This window comes from Chaetomium fimeti (assembly GCF_033439085.1).
Source record: "Chaetomium fimeti strain CBS 168.71 chromosome Unknown B0H64scaffold_4, whole genome shotgun sequence".
NCBI lineage: Eukaryota > Fungi > Ascomycota > Sordariomycetes > Sordariales > Chaetomiaceae > Chaetomium > Chaetomium fimeti.
Window position 1 is genome coordinate 1,766,404 of NW_026944332.1, and position 22,208 is coordinate 1,788,611.

At 56.0% G+C, this 22,208-nt stretch overlaps 5 protein-coding genes across 5 annotated transcripts; 3 read left to right on the forward strand and 2 right to left on the reverse strand.

The window, feature by feature from the left end:
• Positions 1-4,143: 4,143 nt before the first annotated feature.
• On the reverse strand, positions 4,144-10,769 carry B0H64DRAFT_395928 (P-loop containing nucleoside triphosphate hydrolase protein). The gene is made up of 9 exons (XM_062803800.1): positions 10,067-10,769; positions 8,586-10,002; positions 7,339-8,523; positions 7,197-7,283; positions 6,925-7,085; positions 6,766-6,869; positions 5,540-6,525; positions 5,359-5,427; positions 4,144-4,537 (listed from the first exon to the last, which is right to left on the reverse strand). The coding sequence occupies exons 1-9, from the start codon at positions 10,397-10,399 to the stop codon at positions 4,212-4,214; spliced, it is 4,668 nt and encodes a 1,555-aa protein (XP_062659181.1). The 5' UTR covers positions 10,400-10,769; the 3' UTR covers positions 4,144-4,211.
• Positions 10,770-11,732: 963 nt separating this feature from the next.
• On the forward strand, positions 11,733-12,592 carry B0H64DRAFT_424332 (uncharacterized protein; the record flags this gene model as incomplete). Its single annotated transcript, XM_062805643.1, has 4 exons — positions 11,733-12,081; positions 12,214-12,304; positions 12,365-12,444; positions 12,497-12,592. The coding sequence occupies exons 1-4, from the start codon at positions 11,911-11,913 to the stop codon at positions 12,590-12,592; spliced, it is 438 nt and encodes a 145-aa protein (XP_062659182.1). The 5' UTR covers positions 11,733-11,910.
• On the reverse strand, positions 12,572-13,779 carry B0H64DRAFT_395936 (nucleotide hydrolase-domain-containing protein). The gene is made up of 2 exons (XM_062803801.1): positions 13,076-13,779; positions 12,572-13,019 (listed from the first exon to the last, which is right to left on the reverse strand). Exons 1-2 carry the CDS (start codon positions 13,611-13,613, stop codon positions 12,760-12,762), a joined length of 798 nt encoding a protein of 265 aa, XP_062659183.1. The 5' UTR covers positions 13,614-13,779; the 3' UTR covers positions 12,572-12,759.
• A 1,083-nt stretch (positions 13,780-14,862) lies between these two features.
• B0H64DRAFT_417318 (Dynamin family-domain-containing protein) lies at positions 14,863-18,333 on the forward strand (the record flags this gene model as incomplete). The annotated part of the gene is made up of 8 exons (XM_062805237.1): positions 14,863-15,675; positions 15,727-16,174; positions 16,295-16,547; positions 16,599-16,989; positions 17,071-17,261; positions 17,318-17,361; positions 17,437-17,766; positions 17,819-18,333. The coding sequence occupies 8 exons, from the start codon at positions 14,863-14,865 to the stop codon at positions 18,331-18,333; spliced, it is 2,985 nt and encodes a 994-aa protein (XP_062659184.1).
• An 874-nt stretch (positions 18,334-19,207) lies between these two features.
• On the forward strand, positions 19,208-21,754 carry B0H64DRAFT_395941 (uncharacterized protein). The gene has a single exon (XM_062803802.1). It carries the CDS (start codon positions 19,664-19,666, stop codon positions 21,488-21,490), a length of 1,827 nt encoding a protein of 608 aa, XP_062659185.1. The 5' UTR covers positions 19,208-19,663; the 3' UTR covers positions 21,491-21,754.
• Positions 21,755-22,208: the final 454 nt, after the last annotated feature.

Genomic DNA, 22,208 nt, shown 5'->3' on the forward strand with positions numbered 1-22,208 from the left:
GCGCCCGCGCGCTAACTCGAGAACGATTGACGATGATGCGATGGAGAGAAATCGTCGATCTCGCGATTGAATTCTCCTAACTGACTAGCACAAGCACAAATACTCCGATTTTTGTTTGCAGCCAACAGAAGCGAAGAAAAGAACGGGAAGCGGCGAATAATTAATTAGCGATGGTCTCATCCCAGGCCCCCCCGTCCAGAAATGCAAACCTCATCGGCACCGCCAGTCCGACGTGGGAAAATTGACCCGAGTCGCCCTGTTGGCGGGCACGGCACCCAATTCATCATTGACCCAAGCACCTGGCCCGAGTGGTCGGTTTGGAGTTGGCCCAGACGGGGGACCTGCAAGGACCTCCCTCAGTGACATGCACGCCATCAGCGACTGGACGGGTTGCCGCGAGCTTATCTTGGTCAAAAAAAGGGAAAATGACAACCGCCCTCCCGGGACGCTCGGCACTCGCCCTCGTCCCAGCCCCCAGCCTGTACTTGCACTGACGTACCACAGTCACCGTCTATCTAGGTACCTATCTCGTTGAGACGAAGGGGTGACGCAATCCCGCACCACCATCGTTCTCTTGCAATCCTATACCCATTTCATCCACGGAGGAGCCCATGATGGAGGTACAGCATGATCCGTGGCAGGCCGCTGATGACCTTCTCCAGGGACGGATACAAAGCTCGAATCGTTGCCAATCCCGCGCCGAGTTACCATATCGTGACTTCCCGAATTGAGCGGGATGCCCCGAACGACCCCCCGTAATAAGAGCAACCTACCTCCTCAGGATCTTCCACCGTGCCGTTGCACGAATCCCCGTGTCCCACCGGCCTTGGCAGGACGAAGACGAATGAGTGACGGGGACAGAGGCTATGGGAGCCCCGTACTTGACACGATATGTGTCAAGTGTCCAAGATGCACTGTGTTTGCCCCTGGAGCCATCCGTGCGGGCGTCGATGAGGGCTCGGGGAAGAGAGCATGTTTGCCTTCATGTGGCCGTGGTCGCCGACCTCAACATCAACGGGCTCCAATATCAGTGAGCCGTGACTGATTGTGTCTGAGATCCTGAGGTGAACCCCGAGCCAACTACCAACGGTGTGTCTCCACAGCCTGCATGTCCGTCCCACAAGGCTGGACTTCTGCTTGTCTCGAACAGAGAGCTGCTGGATCAACGATAAGGATGGAGTGTGGGTCTCGGCGTGCAGCAGCCACCAGGCTGAGCGTGCCACTTGGGGTGGCACCGCAGCTTGTCTCCCCGCCCTATGCCCCTTCCAGATTCCCTTGCATCTACGAATAACGAGGGGGGCACGCATCCAACCCGAAGGCACGGAGGAATCGCCGACGCCCACCCTAAGCCGTTCAGAGACCAGCGCGTTTCTCTCGATCCCGCAGCCAAGGCGGCGCGCCGGGTCTCACTTAGTGTATCCGGATCGACGCCTTGAGCCTCTCTAGCTTCGCTAGTCGACGTTGACGGTTTGCTAACCGACCAAGACAACCCACGCGGTATTGCCAAAGCTGGCCCATGCCCGAGAGGAGTGGATCGCCGTCCAAACACGGTAACTAACTGCCATGTGTGTATGTACATACGCAGATTATGCACATACTTGTAACTACCTAACCCAACAGATGAGATGTGCGAGTCTTCCAGGGCCTGGACCCGCTCACATGCTCTCGCCCGCCTGCGGCAGGGGATCCACATAGGGTCTTATATTGGCAACTTTATCACCCAGATGTGCGGAGCCCGGCCCCCTTCGAGCCGCTGTGCCGCCGCCTCACCATCCTTGTCATGCCGCCCTGGTCCTGTTGGGACTTTCCGTTTGGGTGCCTGACAAGCTTCATCACAGTGTTTCAACCGCGGACACAGCCAGAGCTGCATCTCGCTTCGCCGAGCCAGCAATTCGTTATTCAGGGGAAAGGGTGCCGTGGATGGGCCACGGTTGTTCCGTTGCTATCGGTCTCCGCGGGTGGTGCCACACCGTTCTGTTTATACACGATAACTACTTCGTGGGTCGGTTTCATGCTAATATCGCGGAAGCTTGGATCTCGCCCCCAGGGTTCTCTCCTCATCCTCACCGCCTGAATCCGCATTTTAGGCATTACGATCACCACGTGTACCACGGGGCTGCCCTTGCGTAACCCTTCAAGCGCGGCAGTGGCTTGGGCCGGTGTAACTCGGCGAGCAGACCGCAGGATCTCAGTCTCAGACCTGCCAACGTCTTTTTGTCCCACCCTCCTTCCGCTTAACTCCACACGGTACGACACCCTTGGCTTTGCTCGCCATTATCGACGGTCACTCTGCCTCTCCTATATTTCCCGAGGCCCAAGCATGAGCCCACTGGGCTGTCTCCGTCCCCGCAGACGCGGTCAGCAACTGCGTAATGCGAACATTAATATCGTTGGACAAATGGACGGGTTACACGACGTCGCCTTGGAACGTCCCCCCCTGTTTCTCGTTCTGATCCTGACGCCCTGCAACCATGAGGTGCGAACAAGCTAGGGGGACCTGAAAGGGAACGGTACCCAGAGTGGGACTGAGAAGCAGGGGTTGAAGAGTCGAGCAAGGGGAAGGGACGGAGATGTTTGAGCCGTCCTTATCAGTCCCCCCCGCCCCCTCAAGCCACAACAATAAGATCACACACGTTCTGGAGGAGACACTCCGGTCGCTCCTCTGGGAGCCCCATCTCTCACCCGTCTCCATACATCTTAGACCTGTCTCACGCATGGGTGGGTCATGCAAAGCAGGGCGGGCCAGAACCATTTACATGCTCAACCACTTCGCTGAGCCGCAACCCGACATCCCCCATTCGGAACCGTTCCAACTTCCAGCATGGCAATCCATTCCCCTCCTGGCCCTTGTCCCGTCCGACATCACCAACAAGCTATTTCCAAACAAGGCAACTGGAGCACACACACCACTCGAACCTCGTCACCAATACAACGTCTCTTGGCGCCGCCCATCCAGCCGGCAGCCTGCATGATCTGGAGTTCCCCATCTCCCTCCAACCAACAAACCACACTTCGTCCCATCACACCACATAAAGATGCTCGGTGTGTCAGTTCCCCATCGAGGAAGTGTCTGGTCTGAAGGAGCATGTCTCGCTCACCCGTTCCGATGCGAGACACACAACTCAACAACTGCCGGCGTGGCTGCGGCGTGGCTAGCTGACACGACATGAAGCTTTGGTCACGCGGTTGGTCACGGTCAGACCACACACAGCATGAACCCACCGGCTAGCCGGCCATGCGTGCTGTGTGCTGTGCTGTGCTGTGCTGTGTTGTTGTGCTGTGTGTGTGGTGTGTATCTGTTGATGGCTTTTCCCCCCTGCCTGTTTGCCTGTCTGTCTGTCTGTCTGCTTGCCTGGTTGTCTGTCGCCATAATCTGTATTTCGGTCCCGGGTCTTCTAATTTGATTGCCAATTCATCCTTCCATCCCCTTAACCTTCCCACTTCTCCAATTCCGTCACCTTGGATAGGATGGCTTGGCTTCGCTTGGCTTTCGCTTCCGACTAGTGCAGACTCGCAGACCCGTTGGTGATACCCTCTCCCACACACACATCCCAATGCAGCGGCGACCGACAGACAGACAGCCGGACAGACACGGGGCGACACCGAGAGAATTGAGAGGAGAGAGAGAGTAGCGGTGAAGATGAATTCGGGCAGGTGATGTGATGCAGCTAGTACATGTTAACAACAACGGTTCAAGACAAAACACACACCAACATCACCACCAACAGCATCACCATCACCAACAGCAACACCAACAACTGGTTCACGCTAGCACCTGCTGTGCAGACATCCATACAGACCAAATACACACACACACACACCTGGCACCATGCATTCTGGTTTTGTGCGGAACCGTACCGCTCCCATATGTACATTACACCCACCCATTCACCATGCAGCAGCAGCAGCAGCAGCAGCAGCTTATACTACACCCACACCGACACAACCAGGTCCACAGGGTCCCTACTCCAACCCCCAACCTCCAAGCCAGCCAGCATGATGACAATACCCTTTTTCATTTTTCCCCCTTTTCTTTCTTTTTTTCCCCTATTAGACCCCAATGCAACCCCCCCCCCCCCCCAACTTCCTTTCCCAACAACAATAACAACCAAAATTTTACACCCCCCCCCCCCCCCCCCCCCCCGCACCCACCCCCCCTTCTTCCGGCTTCTGGAGAGAGAGAGAGAGAGAGAGAGAGAGAGAGAGAGACCTTACTCCTCCAACAGCCCCGCCTCCTTGACCAGCCCATAAAACACCCCCCGCCTCTTAATCAACTCCGCCGGCGTATCAAACTCGGCCACCTCGCCCTTGTCGAGCACCACGACGCGGTCGCTGTCGAGGATGGTATTGATGCGGTGGGCGACGGTGATGATGGTGCGGTTGGCGAACAGCGGGCCGCGCAGCGTCGTCTGCAGCATCGCGTCCGTCTGCACGTCGACGGCGGCCGTGGCTTCGTCGAGCACCAGGATGTTGGAGGGGGTCAGCATCGCCCGCGCGAGCGAGACCAGTTGGCGTTGGCCCTGGGAGAGGTTGGAGCCTATTGTGTGCGTGCGGGTGTTAGTGGACTGACTGACTGGCTTGTTCGGTTGTTTTGGGGGGGTCGGAATTCATGGTGGGAGGGTGTGTGTGTGTGTGTGTGTAATGCGGGGAAAGGGGGAAGGGGAGGGGGTGTGGTGCGTGTCTGTTGAGAGGTGAGGTTCCATCACAGCCGCCCATCTCGATCCCGAACCTTGCCAGGTCTGAGAAGTGACACCAATTTGCGCCGACTGGCACCTGCCGAACTGGCGGACCACTTGGTTCCGGAAGTCCATGTGCTGTGGCGGTGACCATTGGGGGATGACAGCAATGTCGGTGAGTGAGGAGAGCACGCTGGTAAGATGTGTGGACTATGGGGGACAAGCCACGCTCGGAATCCGGCCCATCCAGTGTCACGGCCACGCCCATGGTACCGGAGATCCTGCAAGGGCCTGCCCTGTGCACGAGCGCACATGCAACTAGATGGGGAGGATGTGGTGGTGCACATGGCGAGGCGAGAGGTAGGACGAAAACGGCGCCTCGGTTCGCGGAACACCTCAACGTTCACTCTCCCCCGTGTGCGGGCCGTGGCATTGTGTTCTGTCCACTCGCCTGGCAAACCGAACCCGAGAAGTCGCGGTCAAGGAGCACTCGCACCGAGGGCTTCGTAGTCCAAGTGTAATGCCGCTAGCCGTGTTGCGCAGCGATGCCGCCGAGGAACAAGCAGTCCACAATGACGCAACCAGCGCGACATGACACGACAGGCACATGCAAAAGCCGACAGAAAGCGGGAAACGAAGGAGACGAGATGGGAACTAGCATGTGGAAAGACGGATTGCTTACCTCCTTCGTGGATCTTGGCCTCCAACCCGCCGTCCATGGAGGCAACGTGGTCCTTTAGCCGGGCGTGTTCTGTGCGCCAAACATATTAGTCTTGTGCACCCGATAAAACGGTAGGGCCATGTGAACACCGAGGTGGAGGGGCAGGCATGGGTTTGGTTGCAAGTGTAACGGGGGGACGTACCAAGAACGCTCCAAAGCTCCGTGTCATCATGGACGTGGCCGGGGTCCAGATTGTCCCGAATGGTGCCCTCAAAGAGAGCCGCATCCTGCGGGATGATGGCAAGACGTCGCCTGAGATCTAGCAGGCCGATGGTTGACGTGTTGAGGCCATCAAGGCTAATGTTACCCGTATCAGGCTCAATGATCCTGAAGAGGGCGAGAGTCAAGGAGGATTTCCCGGCTCCCGTGCGTCCCACGACGCCAATCTTCTCGTGTGATTTGATATCCAGGTTAATATTCTTGAGCACAAGATCGAGCCCCTCGCGATAGCGCGCACTGTAATTCTTGAACTCAACCTCGCCACGCGACGGCCAGCTCACCGCCGGCCGGCTGCGGTGGATGATCTCGGGCGCCTCGCTCGGCAGCGCCGCGTACTCGAGCACGCGCTCCACGGACACGATGTTGGTCTCCACCTCGACCGTTTGGCGGACGATCCAGTTGAGAGACGTGGTAATCTGCAAGCCGTAGGATAGGGCCAGACCGACCATCCCCTCACTGAGTTTGGTGCCGCTCGCCACCGCGATGACAGCGAGCCCAGCGGCAGCCAGGATGACAATCGCACCAATGAACTCGAGCCTCACGGCCAGCCATCGATTAGCGCTGATGGAGGGGAAGTAAGCCCGAAGGTTGGCATCCACTCGCCACTCATTCTCGAGCTCGAACCTGTCCTGCTGGCGGTATGCACGGATGGTGGAGATGCCGCCCAAAGACTCCTGGAAGTGAGCATAAATTGGGCTGCGGCTCACGCTGTCCAATCTCTTGAGCTCTCGGGAAGACCGAAGGTAGTACCGCTGGATCCACATGTACATCAGGCCTAACGGAACGATAAAGGCGGCGAAAGGAGGCACCGTGACCGTGATGACGACAAGGGTGAACAACGACTTCGCGAGGTTGTTGAACAGCATGTTGAAGGTTCGGGCAAGTACTTCATCGACACGGTAGATGTCGCTATGAAACGGTCAGTAAACTGCGGACGTCTGGGGCTGTCTGTCTGCACTGTGCTAGATTGGGAGTTCGATGGGCGTTACGTGACACGGAGGCACGACATGGCTGGCGCCGGTGGTTCCCGCACCGTTGGAGCCACCTGTCTCAACCCTCCCTCACACAGCAGCTGGCTCGTCCTACTCGGGGAAAAAAAGGGAAAAAGGAAGAGAGAAACTTCTGGAAAGTCAGGCCACAGATACGTACCTCGAGAACCGGTTTAGAATGCGGCCAGCCGGCGTAACGTCAAAGAAGGACATGGGCGATCTGAAGATGGCGGTGGCCATTTTTTCGTGTAACTTGCGGGATGCCTATGCGAACCACATGTGAGCCCAAAACTCGGTTCGCTTCTTTGACCAGACGTACCTCAATGGAGCAGAAGATCCAGAGAATGAGGGTCTGTATGACCGTCAGGGCGGCAGCGCCGATGCCGAACGCGAAGTAGATGCCGATGTACTTGCCAACTTCGGGGTTACTGCCGGCCTTGGTGTTCCTATCGGCCCAGCTCTTGAGCCAAACGCTCCCGGCTACGCGCCGAGTTAGTGATCCGTGTTACGATCAAACAAGGCTGATGGCGGTGGTTGAAGTGGCGGTGAACAAGGAGGCGAAGGGACGCAGGCGACGTGAGAGCAACTTACCAATCTGGGCCGTTTGAGCAGCAACGAGGGCAAAGAGGTAGATAGCAACGGCCACGAGATTGTTCGCCTTGGCATATTCACCGTAGACTGGTGTTGGGTTAGCATAGCGGACCGGCTTCTCCAATAACCTCTGGACACATACCTGACCACTTGACTTTGCCTTGCTCCAAGTGCTCCTTGGCCTGTCTGGTCTTGCTGGGGGCTTCCTCGTCGTGAAGCTTGCCCCGTGGGCCCTTGAAGCTGGCGGCACTGGCGCGCCGCAGGGTAGCCATGCTCCCAGCCCGCGGTTTCTGGGCCTGGTAAGAAGAGCTGCCAGGGCCGGGTTTGATGGCTTGGAGTGCGCTCAGCCTTTCCTGGGCTTCCTCTAGCTCTTCTTTGTCCTGGCTGCTGCTCGCTGCCTCAATAATAGTCGACGTCTCGCTGTCGCTGTCACTAGGGGACGCAACCGGGGAACTGGAGCCCGAGTCGTTTTGCCCGGCAGTCTTGATCAGATCGAAGACGGCGCCCCTCATTGCCGTGAGCTGCTGGTAGGTGCCCCTCTCGGTGATTTCGCCCTCTTTAATCATGCAGATGTAGTCTGACTTGACAAGGACAGGAATCGAGTTGGTAGCGAGAATCCTTGTCTTCGAGCTAAGCAGGCCCTTGGGGCCGAGAACGTTATCGATGATGTGGCGTCCAACATGGGAATCAACGGCGGAGAGGCAGTCGTCCATGAGATAGATGTCCGCCCTCGCGTAGACGGCTCTCGCCAGAGCAACGCGGGCCTTTTGGCCGCCGCTGAGTGCGATCCCGCGCTCTCCGACAACGGTCTCGTCGCCATCAGGGAGTTGGGCAAAGTCATCCAGAAGAGCGCAAGCCTTCACGGTCTTTTCGTAGAAGTTAGAGTCGTACCGGTAGCCAAAGATAATGTTTTCCCGGACAGTAGCGTTCATGATCCACGGCGACTGGCTAACGTAGGCCACCATTCCGTGGACCTCGACGTCGCCCTTCACCTTCCACAGATCACCGAGGATACTCTGCAGGAGAGAGCTCTTGCCTGCACCGACGAGGCCAACAATGCAGGACAGATCGCCCTTGTGGGCGCTGAAGTTAATGTCCTTCAGCGCCGTCTTGTCCTCGTGGCGATTCCAGGAGAAAGAAGCGTTACGGATCAACACGGACTCCTCCCCCAAAATCTCGACAGGCGGCTTTACGACAATGGCCTCAGGCTGGACTTCTTCGGCGACCAGGTACGAAGTGAGGCGGCCAACGGCAACGCTCGCCTCGATGAACGAGGTAATTACCATGGGGAGAACCGCCAAGGGAAAGGTGAGGAGGTTGAACAGAGCTGTGGGAAGCCAAGGTTAGCCAGAAGAAGGTGGGTAATGGTTGGTAAAGAAGGGCTCATACCTAGAGCAGGGAAGACAATGTCCGTTGTCAGGGGACGGTCAGTGGTAAGCACAAATACGGCGAAGGTGGAACAGGAGACCAGGAACGGAGTGCTAGACCAGGTAAAGTTGGCAAAGGCCTGGCCGGCGCCGATCTTGCGCAGGTTTTTCAACTCCTGATCGTTCCTGATGTAGTTCAGCTTGTTCATAAAAGCCGCTCCCCAGGCGTAGAGCTTGATACTCTTCATATTGTTGACGATCTCGGCAACCAGCCGGCTTCTGGCATCCTTGTTCTTCATCTGTGCTTTCTGCAAGTTCCTCATGATGCGAGCAATCATGCCGTTGATGGGGATCATGAAGATCATGACGCCAATGCCTGCCAACATGGACCACCCGACCAAGTGGTAGAGCGAAACCATGCAGATGATGATCTGGAAGGGAGCCGACCATATCTGCTGGCCGAACTGAGTAAGGTCTTGCAGCCGCTGGGCATCGACCGCCATGTAGTTAACGATGTCTCCAGTGGTCTTGGATGCCCGGCCCTCGTTTGACAGCTTCAGCGCTTTCTTATAAATGGAGGAAGACAGGCCACCCTTGATTCTCATTCCGGTGACGAAGGTCAGCTGGAAGTACTGATGAACCATGGTTGTCTGGAAGACGGCAATGGCAAACATGGCGAGTGCGATAGCAGCGCCCTTGATGACGGGCTGGGGCTCGTTCCCGTTGTTGTAGGAGGCCACAAAAGCGATTAGAAACCTCAGGAGCTGCGGCTGGGTGAACTGTGAGACGTCGTTCATGACTTTGAAAACTGCCGCAAGCATGTAAGGGCTGCCGTAAGCCCCAAAAAGCGCTCGCCAGAGCGAAGGGTGCTTCCGATGTTCCAACTCGTACTGCCACATCTTGTCAAAGGCGTCACCAGTTGACTTGGTCGCGTCGTCCTTTGACAGACCCCAGAGGTCCTCCTCCGTCAGGAAGGCGGAGTAGCCGTACTTCATCATGGGCGTCATCCACGAAAAGGTGAGGCGGGAGAAGACAGTAGCGTATTCTGCGGGGCATTCCTCCTCGTCGACCAAGGCCTCGTACGCGCTATTCTTCTTTGGCCACAGCCACTCCAAGAGGAATTCGACCACGGAAAGACCGAAGCCGACGACATATGTGACGAAGTATGGCAGGCTCTGGGCGTAGACTTGCTGCGAAATCAGGGACCGAAGCTTGACCGCCAGCGCGATCAGGAGGAACAGCCAGTAGAACAGAACAACGCCGTTTGCGTTTCGGAGTCGCGAGTGCTCGAGCCATTGGATGGCGAAGACGACGAAAAGCGAGAGGATGGTGGCAGCGGTAGTGTAGACCCTGAAGTCGCCGTACCAGATATCCCGATATCTGGCGATCTGGAAACCTAATTGGACGGCAACATCGGCGATGATGAGGCCGAGGAGCGTCTGGACCCCAAGAGTCAGAACACGATCACCATCATCAATTCCACAATCACAAGACAGCACCCACCTGTTTTGTCCAGAAATGCCAGTCCTTCGATACGGGTGTCGATTGCTTCCTCTTAAGCAGCCACCAAACGGCAATTGCACCAACAAAGATGCCAAAGGCCGCCACCACAGCTACCCACACGTCGATAAAACATGGCGTGAAGTCGTATCGAAACGGGCTCATCGGGCCCCATCCCTCCTCGTTTCCGCATAATGGCTGGGCGAAGACGCGCGCAGCACTCAGATAGCCGCTCCCAAGCTCCGACACGACATGGCGGTAACCGGTGAAGGAGCCCGTCTCGAACATGACCTTTTGCGCCTGTGGCAGGCCATCGCTGTAATCGGCCGGCCCCATTGGCACAAATATTATGATGTCGGAATGGTGTACAGAAGTGACATGTCAGGTGAAACCGTGTAAGTTGTGTTTGGTGGTTTCCATCCGGTGGTGGATGTTGAAGAAGACGCAGCGCTTGACAGCGATATGCGAGCTCGGACGATCCGTTTGGCGTTTAGCTCGTTCGCTGTGACGATCAGCGAGAAAAGCAAGCGATACACGTGGACGAGGCGACGTGGTTGCTTGAATGTAAAACAATCACATTGGTTTCAGCTCTATACTAGAGACTGTGGCGGTTGCCGTATTTCAGCGGTCGCACCGATGGGGGAAAGAATCTACATTAATAAAAAAAGGTGAAAAAGAGAGCGAGGTCCCTAACTCGGTCTTTGGCCGGTCGCCGTCGTGCAATTGTCAGCAGCCCGGGGCGATGGGCCTCTGGTTGACAGGGGCACCCAGTCTGCATGCAGCTTGCAGAACTGCCCCGCCAGAAAGAGCCTGAGCCGAGCCCGGAAGACTTCTCTCGCTGGACCAACCACTGCGAAACATGGCTGCGAACATCGCCAAGAGCGAGTACCGTCGGGACAGATCCCCGAGCACCGAGCTACCCCACCCGACTTCGGAAGAACCCCACATCTAGTCGATCCATGCTCGAGCCGTCGTGCAGATTACCACTCAGGTGAGCCAGGGAGCCAGGCCGCACACCCGACCCAGCTGCCCGCGCCAGGCACTGGCCAGTGACGCCAACGACGCCCGCCTCGTTGCTTTGTAAGACGGAAGCCTTCATTTTATTTTCGGCGTGTGTCATGATACGACCGCGTGTTGCATCGTTTGGTTAAAACGGCTTCGTCAGCCAATCTGACAAGAAGCAGGCAACAAAGGCTGAGTCGTGGAGAAGAGTTCCCGTCAATAGAGTCTTGGAAAGAAAGATTAGTAACTAACTCCTTGGCTGCTTCATATCTCCCGACTTATCTAGCCAATTGTTTCGAAAGATTGCAGGAGAAATACTGATATCGACCTAGCTTTTTGAATATTATTTTTTCTTCACTTTGATAAGGATATACTAAATTGTACTTAGTTATTCGTAGTTCCGTACTAACAGATTTGTACTGTGAATGGCCACCTACCCGCCTAAAACCTGATTGATGCGTCCGGTTATTTGAGCTCTCCAACATTTTTTGCCTCCACCTTTTTGCATGCGAGGTGGAGGTGACTGTGTAATAATCTGCCCCTCCTTATCCGGGCCATCTCCGAGTCGAAATACCATGTCTCCGAGACGTTCACCATCACCAACCAAACCATCATCGGGAACAGCCCCCACTCCCACAACCACCACCACCACCACCACCAACAAGAACAGCAACGAAACAAGCACCACAACAACAACCCTAATCCTCTTCCTCCTCCTCCTCATCTGCCTCTTCCCCAGCCTCTTCCACCTCCTCTGGACGGCGCCCCTCGCCCTGCTCTTCCCCCCCACTAGCACCACCACCACCACAACAGACCATAAACCACCCGGGTCACCAGCACAAACAATGTGGTCGCAGAAACAGTTCACGCTGCCGGCGCGGGCGCGCGGCTCCTACCTCATCACCGACACGGTGGTCAGGGAGCTGCCGGAGCTGCGGTCCTACAAGGTGGGGCTGCTGAACCTGTTTATCCAACACACCAGCTGCGCGCTGAGCCTGAACGAGAATTGGGATGAGGTGCGTCTTTGACTTATTTTGTTTTTGTTCTCCCACCTGCATAGTAGCTTGGTCGCTGTCGGGATTTTGGTGTTGACCTCGTTATGACGTAATGGGGTGTGAGATGTTGACTTGTGTGGATGGATGGTGCAGGATGTTAGAGCCGACATGAGCGATACGCTGGATAAGATCGTGCCTGAGGCCGGGCCGAATGGGGAGGCGTTGTATCGCCATGATGCTGAAGGTATGCCATTTATTACTTTGGTTAGTGTTTAAGGCCGGGAATGACTGATGCGGGGGATAGGGCCTGATGATCTCCCTGCGCATGTCAAGTCTGCGTTGATCGGGGCGAGCGTAACGATTCCCATCAAGGATGGAAAGCTGGTAAGCTTGCATGATATCAAGAAAGGACCAAGCACAACGCTAACAAGGATAGGCCACGGGGACGTGGCAAGGCATCTGGTACCTCGAGTTCCGTGCTTCGAAGCACACACGCAAGATAGTAGCCACCATTCAGGGTGAGAAGGCATGAATTCACATTCGGATCTCGGGTATACTCCCAATCTGCCATCTATATGACGGGCTCCAGCATTGCTTTCCAGCCACTGATATCTACCCGTAAATCGCCGTCCCATGATGCCCAACCCTAACGCCGGACGCCCGCCGAAAAGCAAACCCATGAGCGATGCCATCCACCAATTAGTGCGTCCCGTTCTCCGTCTTCATGTCGACATCGTCGCCCCCAGCCAAGACCTTGGTCTTGGGGACTTCACCGTCGGTCGGGCCGGAGCCTGGCGTCATGGCAACCACCTCGCCGTCCTCATTGACAAACTCGAAGTTGTAGCGGCTGAGTAGGTGGGGAATGGCCGAAAGCTGGGGACCGTATCTCTGGGTGTTTTCGTAGAGCTCGAAGAGAGGGACGGCGAGAAGTTTCATGTTTTTGGGGACGCTCAGGACCTCTGCAGACGGCAAATTAGCATTGCAATGACCCTAGACATAGACGGCAAGGACGTACTCGAGTGCGGCAGCTGGATGAAGTACAGCTTCTTGCACTCCTTAGGGCGCGTGATATGGGCCGGAACGAAGGGGTACATGAAGGTCTCAAAGTTCGGGCGCCACCACTGCGCGAGGCAGTCGCCGACCTGCCAGTCGGCCGCCTTGTTGCCCTCGCCGAGGCTGCCGACGGGGGCGAGCCGCTCGTCCAAACGTGCCTTGAAGCCCTCGACCTCATCATCCTCGGGCCGCAGGTAGTCGCCCGGGAGCTTGAAGAAAGCGTTGGCGATCTGCAACATCAGGATGTGCGGGTGGTTGTGCTCGTGGCACACCAGGATGCCCTCGCAAGTGCGCCGCATGCCGTGGGCCTGGTAGTGCTCCTCCAGCCGCTTGAGGCGCGCCAGAACACTCGGGTCTTCTTCCGGTTGGGTCTCCTTAACGCCAAAGGTGTAGTTGGACAGAGGGTACAGGCGGATGGTCTCGGGCTGGTTCCCATTGAAGCTCAGCGGGATGATGGGCGGCTGCGAGCTCTGCAGCGCCGTCGGGGTGATGGTCGACATCTTGAGACTTGTCGTTGCGATCTTATCGGAAAAAACGAATCGGCGATGCGACGAAGGTAAATCACTTTGTTAGCGCCGAATCACGGCAGAATGAGACGTGGTTTGTTGAATGAAACCGCGTCTCGGTCCGGTTGTGAATGTGGGTGCTGGATGCGACGAGTGCCCAGCAATGGCAAAAGAATGCAAAAGGGAAGGCGGTCAATTTTAGCGTCAGTTATTGTGGGCGCATGTGGTCTTGGCAGGTCCTAACCGATTTGAGCCGCATCTTACAACGTCGTTCCTTCCTGAACCAAAGATTCACAACAGTGGCCCCTGAGCTCGAGCTAAACTCTGGAAAGAGCTAAAATAGTGGCCAAATACCTCTAACACTAATTCTACCTCCGTTTTATCTACCTACTCTACACCATGAGAGTTCCAGGTTGTCCACAATATTGAAGGGCAAACCACTCCAATTCCAGGCACAGGGCGCGGTAGTTTCCAGGTCCAAACATCCAATCCTCATTGTGATGGCCACCGAGAAGCCCAAGTCCCTTTTATGGCCTGAACAGGCTGTGGCTTTAAAATGCGAAAAACCAACACAGAACTGACCATTGTTTTTGAAGCCGTTCATAAAGGCTTTCCTTTCAGCCCCTTCCCCGATTTCTCATCTATGGAAGTCTTCTCTTCTCTCATCCCCCGCCCCGCCCAACTCTCTCGAGCAGGAATACAAAAGCCTCTCGATGGTTTTTTGTTTTCCTGAAATCCGGAATTTCTGCCATTTTATAATTGCCTTCCTTCCACCATTTCCGGGCAATGCCCTCTGACTCTTCTAACCGACTCTCTTTCAACCCACATCTTCCGTCGGAACTTCAAACCCATTCCATCCAAAGCATACCCAGATTTAACCAAGTCGGTTGATTGGGAGCAAATCTCATCACAGCTGAAACAGACTGATCAGCTATTGTGATTTTTACTTTCCCTTCTTTCAACGCGATCATCGGCTTCAAATTCGCAACTTGATCCAACGCTTGTCATCGTCTTCCCTTGCGCGGCTGAAGCAGCTCGCACTACATACTCGGAAACAGCATCGCGTGTCACTACGACCCAGACAGACGAGTGTTTTATACGAGTGAGTTAGGTTCCAATTCTTTTGCTGTTACCAATCAGCGATAATCTTTTTCATCCGATCACTTGGTCTCAATAGTGATTTCTCGTGCATTTCATCTTTACTTGTCGTCCCCACAGAGTTAACATATCCAGCAGGAACATCATGGACGACTCGGACCTGAATAGCTTTATGAAGCTTAGCCAGCTTCAAGAGCTGATATCGGGTGAATCCCCGTCAGAGTTGGAGGGCGGCATTCAAACCGGGTTTCGCATTCTCAGCAGCATCAAGAAGGCCTTTGCACTTGCAAAAACTGTGCCCGAAATCGCCGAATGGGTAAAATCGTGCGATAAACTTCAGGCTCAGGCCGCGCCTCAGCCCTCAGTGGTGGGCGTAGTTGGAAGCACAGGAGCCGGCAAGAGCTCAGTGATCAATGCAGTTTTGGATGAGGAGTGCCTCGTTCCGACCAACTGCATGCGCGCATGCACTGCGGTCATCACAGAGATTGCTTACAACGAGTCGGAGCAAGAAGACCAGAAGTACCGCGCGGAGATCCACTTCATTTCCAAAGATGACTGGGTTAAGGAACTGCGGGTGATGCTTGCCGATATGACAGACGGTCAAGATGCGCTCGGCACAGAATACACGAGCGGTGAGAGTGAGGCAGCCGTTGCTTACCACAAGATGCGTGCTGTCTACCCATTCTTGGAGAGCGAGGAACTCAGGAAAGGCGAGTTTGACATTGATGAACTGGTCGCAGAACCCTCAGTCAAGGATCTGTTTGGCACCGTTAAGCAGGTTACCGCCCCCACCTCCAAGGATTTCCTGGACCTTCTCAAGCGGTTCATCGATTCCAAAGAAAAAGCGCGCGGTGGGAAGAAGGAGCCCAGTGACTTGGAGTACTGGCCTCTGATCAAGGTCGTCAAGGTCTTTGTGCGGTCGTCAATTCTCGAATCAGGCCTTGTTTTGGTGGACCTGGTAGGCAATTCTGGCATTCCCGTATGACTGAGATGCTAACGCGCGGTACAGCCCGGTGTTCATGATTCAAATGCAGCCCGATCTGCAGTCGCTGCGAAGTACATCGAGCGATGCTCGGGACTCTGGGTCGTCGCGCCCATCGCACGGGCAGTCGACGACAAAGTTGCTCAAAATCTCCTCGGAGACACCTTCAGACGCCAATTGCAATTTGATGGAAATTACTCGAGCATCACCGTTATTTGTTCGAAGGCCGACGACATCTCAGTGACTGAAATTCTGAAACTTTTGCCAGAGGAGGCCGAGGCCGCACAGCTCCATGCTCGCACCGGTCTCCGAGAGACAGAACGCGACAAACTTCAAGAGAAATATGACACCGTGAAGAAGGGATTGTCTGGGATTGACGGCGAGATTGAACAACGCCAGGCAGATATCAACAATCTTCGATCAGCCCTCGACGACCCGAGCGATGAGGATGATCTGATTTTGTTTTCCCCGGGGGGTTCCCGCAAGAGGCCGACCCGGGAAGCAGCCTCAAAATCTAGCAAGCGAATACGCCAGAGCGATGACAACTCCGAAGAGTCTGACTCCACCTAGTGTGAGGAGCTGGCTGCTTCGGAAGATGAGCCCGAAAAGGAGCACATGTCCCGGGAACAAGCAAGGCGGCAACTGCGGGAAACCGAGTCTCGTCTGGCCGAACTGCGTACGGCGCGCAAGGAGTTGAGACAACTAGGTTCTTCGACGCAGAAGGATCTCAAGGAGGTAAGGGCGGAGATCAGGTCTCTCAAGTCCGAGACGAAGCAGGCCTGCATAAAATATCGCAATGGCTATTCTCGGCCCGCCATCCAGACACAGTTCGCTGAGGGTGTTCGGGAGTAAGTTTCCATCGATTACGCCCGGTTCTCTTGACGCTGACGAGGTACCAGGCTAGACCAAGAAAATGCGGCTGACGACGAGGACAACTTCGATCCTGATAATGTTCGCCGTGATTATAGCGATGTCGCCAAAAAGCTCCTCGTTTTCTGTGTGTCGAGCAAGGCATACCAGAAGGTCTCCGGTCGACTCGAGAACGATGAGAGAATTTCAGGTTTCACTCATCTTGAGGATACTGAGATCCCGGCTCTGCAGAGACATGCTTTGGGAATCGTCCAAGAGACACGGACAGTAACCGGCCGCCGCTTCCTCAGCGAACTTAGTCGCTTCTTGACATCGCTTCATCTCCAAGTGGTGCAGTCTGGTCAACCTCTGAAGCTCGCCGATAACATGAGAGAGAAAGAGCTTCAATCCCTCGCTAAGGCTATGGATAGTCTCCAGCTGGTAAGAACAATCGATGCTCATATGAATAGATGGCCACTTTGCTATAGGACCGTGGACTAACCTTTCATTGCCTTTGCATAGGAGCTTGTCTTGACGATCCGACACTCATTTGTCCGGTCCCAGGAACTTATAGCTTCCTACGTCTCTCGGAAATTCAAGTCGGCGGCTAGAGAAGCCTCGGCCGCCGCCATGCCCACGGTCAAGTCATGGATTTGTCACAGGAACAACGGAGGACTGGCATACGAGACCTTCCGTGCGACTTGTTACCGGGAGTATGTGCTCGGAACGCTTTGCCCCTCTAGATCATCGTTCCTGACATTTTATGTAGCGGTGTTTTCAAGGGTTTAAAGAGGTCGGTGGACTTCAACTCCGGTAAGTGAAGCGAATCTTTTATGACCCTGACCACGCTGTTCCGTCAAAGCCAGCCAAATGCCTAACCCAACATAGCCCTCGCCGACCCGATGACGAAACGTCTAGCACGGTCCTGGGAGTACGTCTTCTCCAGTGCTTTCCCCCACAACCTCGATGTTTTAGCCGAGGCCCTTGGGGAATCATTGAGATCGTTCCGTCTGCAGATGGATCAGCGCCCAGAGTTGAAGAAGGCTCCGTCTTTGGCTTTGGTTACTCGGCAGGTGGAAAACCTGGAACGCGATCTCAAGGACGCCATGGAATTCAAAGCTATGGTCAGCGTCAGACAAAAGGAAGCAAGTCGACTTTTTATTCCCGCTGTTACCTCGGCGATGGCGAGCGCCTACGCGCATTGCGTTAGAGAGCGTGGTAAGAATACATGACGCAAATGAATGTGATATGAGTACTCACTCCTCCTTAGGTATGGGCTGTTTCAAGCGCATGAAGGCACATGTGGTTGCTCACGTTGATGAGGCGCGAAACACCATGTTCAAGGCAGCCGTGAAGGACGTGGAGAGCGCTCTTAACGACACCCTCGAACAGCTCGAGGCAGAAGTGGTCAAGAAGGTGGAGGATGTCGTTGGCCTGGTCGATAACGGTTACCGCTCTTTGCTCATCGACCAGAACATTTTCAGGGCCCTGTCGAGCTCTCGAGACGAGGTTCGGAATTTGCTCTCCCAGGTTGATCAGCAGTTCGAACAGGTGTTGCGCCCGGTCAGAGATGAGGATACAACAGCCATGGATGCCGATTTCGAAGCATCAGCGACCGCGCCCGACCCCGGAACGCCACTCAGGATCTCAGGTTCTGGCTGCGGAACTCCCGTTGCCTCCAGCGCCGATCGAACGTCCCCTGGAAATTCCGGTGGCAACGTGCGTATCAAGAAGGAACCGTCTCTCGAGGTCCTCGCTGAAGACGTTCGTATGCGGGACGCCTGAACACCCCTATTTCCCGAAACCAATCCAGGTGGTAGGATCTCATGTTCATTGCTGGCCGATCTCTGTCTAGGCTCGAATGTTGCATCCCTTGCTGGTTGATGGCCGTTGCGCCTCGCCAATGTCTGGCTCTACTTGCTGTTCTACTTACTATGTTTTCGTTTTTATGTTGCCGTTGGCTTGGGACGGTTAGGTTGGCCAAAAGGTTTTCCATGTTTCGGATACTTTACGGTTCGCCCCGAGGAAGCCGCCGATGATGAGCGGCTCTAATGTACGAATAGCTACCAATGGATTGTACTCAAAAACAAGGACTTCAATCGTGCTGACAACGAGTCTGGTATTGCTCAACAAGGCTGACCAGCCAAGCTCGTAAGTAGTTCAAACATGCATTTGTACATAGATGGGCCAAAATCACGAGCTAAGCTTACTCGAGAATCGGCCGCATTAATGGGTGTCTTGGATGGAAGAGCCCGGGCGGGGAACGAGCCGGTGGCGTCGGGCGTAGTTCCGTGAAGCCGTATTCGTTGGATTGCAGGTATGCAGCGGTAAGATCTAGGCCATCCGGCTCGCGATAACCCCGCCCATTACCACATCTTGAGATGAGCCGCATATGCTGGCTCGACTCTCATTCATCAATGCCAGGCCCCTGTTCAACGCAACGAGTCAACGACCAGCTTCCCATGGCAAGGCTGTTGGAGAGGCACAGAGGCTGCTTTGAGGCTACTCTGGCCCGCAGCAAACCACGGCCGTTCCGTGCCAATGGGGCTGCTGCATTTTCTCTCGCCGGCGGTTGACCGGTAGAGATTTTCATCTAGCGGGCTGCACGGATAGATTGCGTGCAGGCGAAGAAGGAGCGTTGTTCGGGTGCTGCATCGCCAATCGAGGGACACCCGTTGCCGACTGGTGCCGGTTCTGGGGGTCCACAGCAGCCCCTCCCGCGAATAAGCGGAGCCTCCACTGAAAGTCAAGGCGGGACTTGCAGGTTCTGGAACCCAAGAGCCCCAGCGGTTTGTCCCTCATTGACGTTACCTTTACCTCACCACCACATGCCACATGCCAGCAAAAGAGACACAGCCCTAGGCTAACCAGCTGCACAACTTCTTCCACAAAACCTGCATCATCCCCGGCCCTTCTCACAGCTTCCGTCTCCCGCTTTTTGAGGCCACTCCTCTTCCACGGCGACTTGTTTAGGCTCACGTAACCCATCCCCGAGTGTAACTGCGGCGCGGGTCATGTTTTGCAGCCTGCCGATCGCCAATCAATCGAGTCACGCGCATCATTAACGTCCGCGGGGTTGCCTCGGGCTCCGGCATCGCTCGTCCGCAACAACACAATGGACGACGCCGCCCGACTCGTTACCGAGTTGCAAGACAAGCTCGCCGAGCTCGATGGCAAGGTCGCTGCATATCGGCGCGACATGCTAACAGAATTCCACAAACACATGGACGAGTGTCTCAAAAAGTATCCGGATTCCGTCTCTGGCGAGGTCTCCCGAGCCATCGCCGCGTCCATGTCCACGGGCAGGTATTCCGCGCTGGACTGCCCCAGTCGTGACGCGCCGGACTCGCCGGCAATCGACCGCAGCGCCTGGGACGGTCGAAAATCGCCCCCGCCCATTCTCCGCCATACCTCGGGCACGCCGAAGGAGAGCCCGAGGGATCCGCACGCGAGGGAGAAGGAATTCCACGGCCTGTTCACGCCAACTTACCTCCCATTGCTCGAGAGCAACAAACGCGCACTGCAATCGCCGCCGATGTCGCCGCCACCAATGTCTCCGCCGTTACCGAATTCTGGCGAAACAGCACTCGCTCTGTCGGCTGATAATGTGAAGAAGGTGGCGGAGTCCAAGCCGGCAATTTTCCACCATCTCGAGGACAGGCCAGGCGCGGTTCGGAGGATGACCGACCAGTCCACGTCATCGCTTGACTCCTCAGGCAGCGACTCAAAAACCAGGCGAAGCGCGCTACGGCGGTCGTCCAGCTCAGTCAAGGGCAGCCCACGCCGGGTACGTTTCGAGTTTGAGGGAGAAGAGGTGTTTCCTGCATCTTCGTCCCCCAAGGCACCGACCATCGCCCCGGACGAGGAAAGTGGGGCTGAACCGCAGCCCGAGGCGGAGGCACCGGCTGTCGCAACCGGGGATGAGTCAACTGCCTACTCGGGGACGTCGCTGCTCGACGCCGTAGGGGAAGAGGACTCTCTCCCGAAACCAAGAAAGGTGTCCTCTACACAGGCGTTGCAGGCACTCACCCGTAGTCCGCTGGAAGAAGGAACGACTTGGAGAGAAGTCAACGCAGATACGGAGACGCCCGCTAAAATGAACGGCACAAAACAACCGGCAAAAACAGCGGATCGGCCGACCAAGACCGACTCTCAGGCGACTATCCGGGCGAATGGCACCGGGTGCTTTGCACATCGGCAACAACCCGGACCGCCGCTTGAGGACTCGGCGATATATGACGACGAGGACGAGGACGAGGACGAGAACGTGTCCGACGACGAGTTTCTCTCGATCCCAGTCAGGCGAAAGTCTTCCTCCACGCCATCCCCCTCTACGCCACCCCTACCCTCCACAGTCCCCCCACTTACCCGGGTACCAAATGGCGCAACTCCCGCGTCTAAAACCACCGCCAGCGAAGGCAACCGAAACCACAGCGCAGACGACGATGACCTCAACCCGCTCTTCGACTTTGACGACGAGGCCGGCGGGTCCTCCGCGTCTCGGTCAGAAAACCCCCAGAAATACATCTCCGACGCCGAATCCGACGACGAAGATCCCACACCACCAGGCCGCCTCCGCAACGAAGTACACCAGCAGCTAGCCGCCTCTGCATCCACCTCTACCGCCGCGCAGATCCCGCCCATGTCCCCCTCGTCGGTGCTGTTCGGCCACAGCGTCGGCTCCTACATGGGACGGTCCGTGGTCATGCCCCCGGTCAAGAACCCGCAGCTGTACGATGAGATTGCAAGCATGGACGACGTGGAGCTCTATGTGGGGAGCATCAAGGACCTCTCGGCCGCCCAGGCCGCGAGCATGGGGACGAGCTATAGGGCGCCGAGCCTGGCTAGGGGCGGCGTGCCCATGAGCTTCTCGGAGCGGCTGGCGCTGGAGGATGAGATGGAACGGCGGGGTGCTGCTGGGGAGAAGGAGGGGGGGGCGTAGGAGGGGGGAGTAGATTTCCTGTTTGGATTTGCATCGAGCATTGGATAAGGGTGATCGGGTTGGGTGCTATCAGCGATGTTGTAGTGGCCCGGATAGATTGGTTGGTTGGGGGATTTACAGGTGTGATTTTCTCTACTTTGTACTTTAACTATCGGGCTGCATCGCTTTGGGGCATAGTGGAGTTGTGTGCTTGGGCCTCTGCTGGTGGCCCGGATCATAGAGTGAGACGATCTTGCATGAGGAAATGGAGACATCGTTCCAATATTTTGTGATTCCCTACATGATGACAACTATGATCTGGTCTCTTCCGCGAAAGGGTAAGTTCGATGATCGTGCATTCCCGCGATGCAAGTTGACATCAACACAGGCCAATTTGTGGGCCAAGCCCGGGCAGGGGGTGGGCAACCGGCGCGCCTGGATCGCCGATCACCGAGCGCTCGAGGCTTGCGCTTGCCGGCCGGCCGATTGGGGGCGGGGCCTCGTGGGAGATGTGAAACGGACCAATCAGCGTACAAGCGACCGTGTCAAGAGATTCGGGAGTTCGTCCTCCGAAAAGCGACAAACACCACGTACATCGGACTTTGTTGTTGAGGGTTGCCCTTTTTTTGTCTCAATTCTGGCGGCGCGACTTGATCCATCGTCCGGTAAATCTCGACAGCGCCAATGCACCCCGGCCGCATCATCTATCCGGACTCGTCCGCCGCGATACATCCCCGAG

Bases quoted from the DNA above. Each gene is read 5' to 3' on its own strand.
- B0H64DRAFT_395941 (XM_062803802.1), top strand. From the start codon at position 19,664: ATGGACGACGCCGCCCGACTCGTTACCGAGTTGCAAGACAAGCTCGCC.
- B0H64DRAFT_395936 (XM_062803801.1), bottom strand. From the start codon at position 13,613: ATGTCGACCATCACCCCGACGGCGCTGCAGAGCTCGCAGCCGCCCATC. The intron at 13,020-13,075 runs GTACGTCCTTGC...TGCCGTCTGCAG, and splicing joins CATCCAGCTGCCGCACTCGA to AGGTCCTGAGCGTCCCCAAA.
- B0H64DRAFT_395928 (XM_062803800.1), bottom strand. From the start codon at position 10,399: ATGGGGCCGGCCGATTACAGCGATGGCCTGCCACAGGCGCAAAAGGTC. The intron at 7,086-7,196 runs GTAAGTTGCTCT...CTCGGCGCGTAG, and splicing joins TGCTCAAACGGCCCAGATTG to CCGGGAGCGTTTGGCTCAAG. The intron at 5,428-5,539 runs GTACGTCCCCCC...TTTGGCGCACAG, and splicing joins GGAGCTTTGGAGCGTTCTTG to AACACGCCCGGCTAAAGGAC.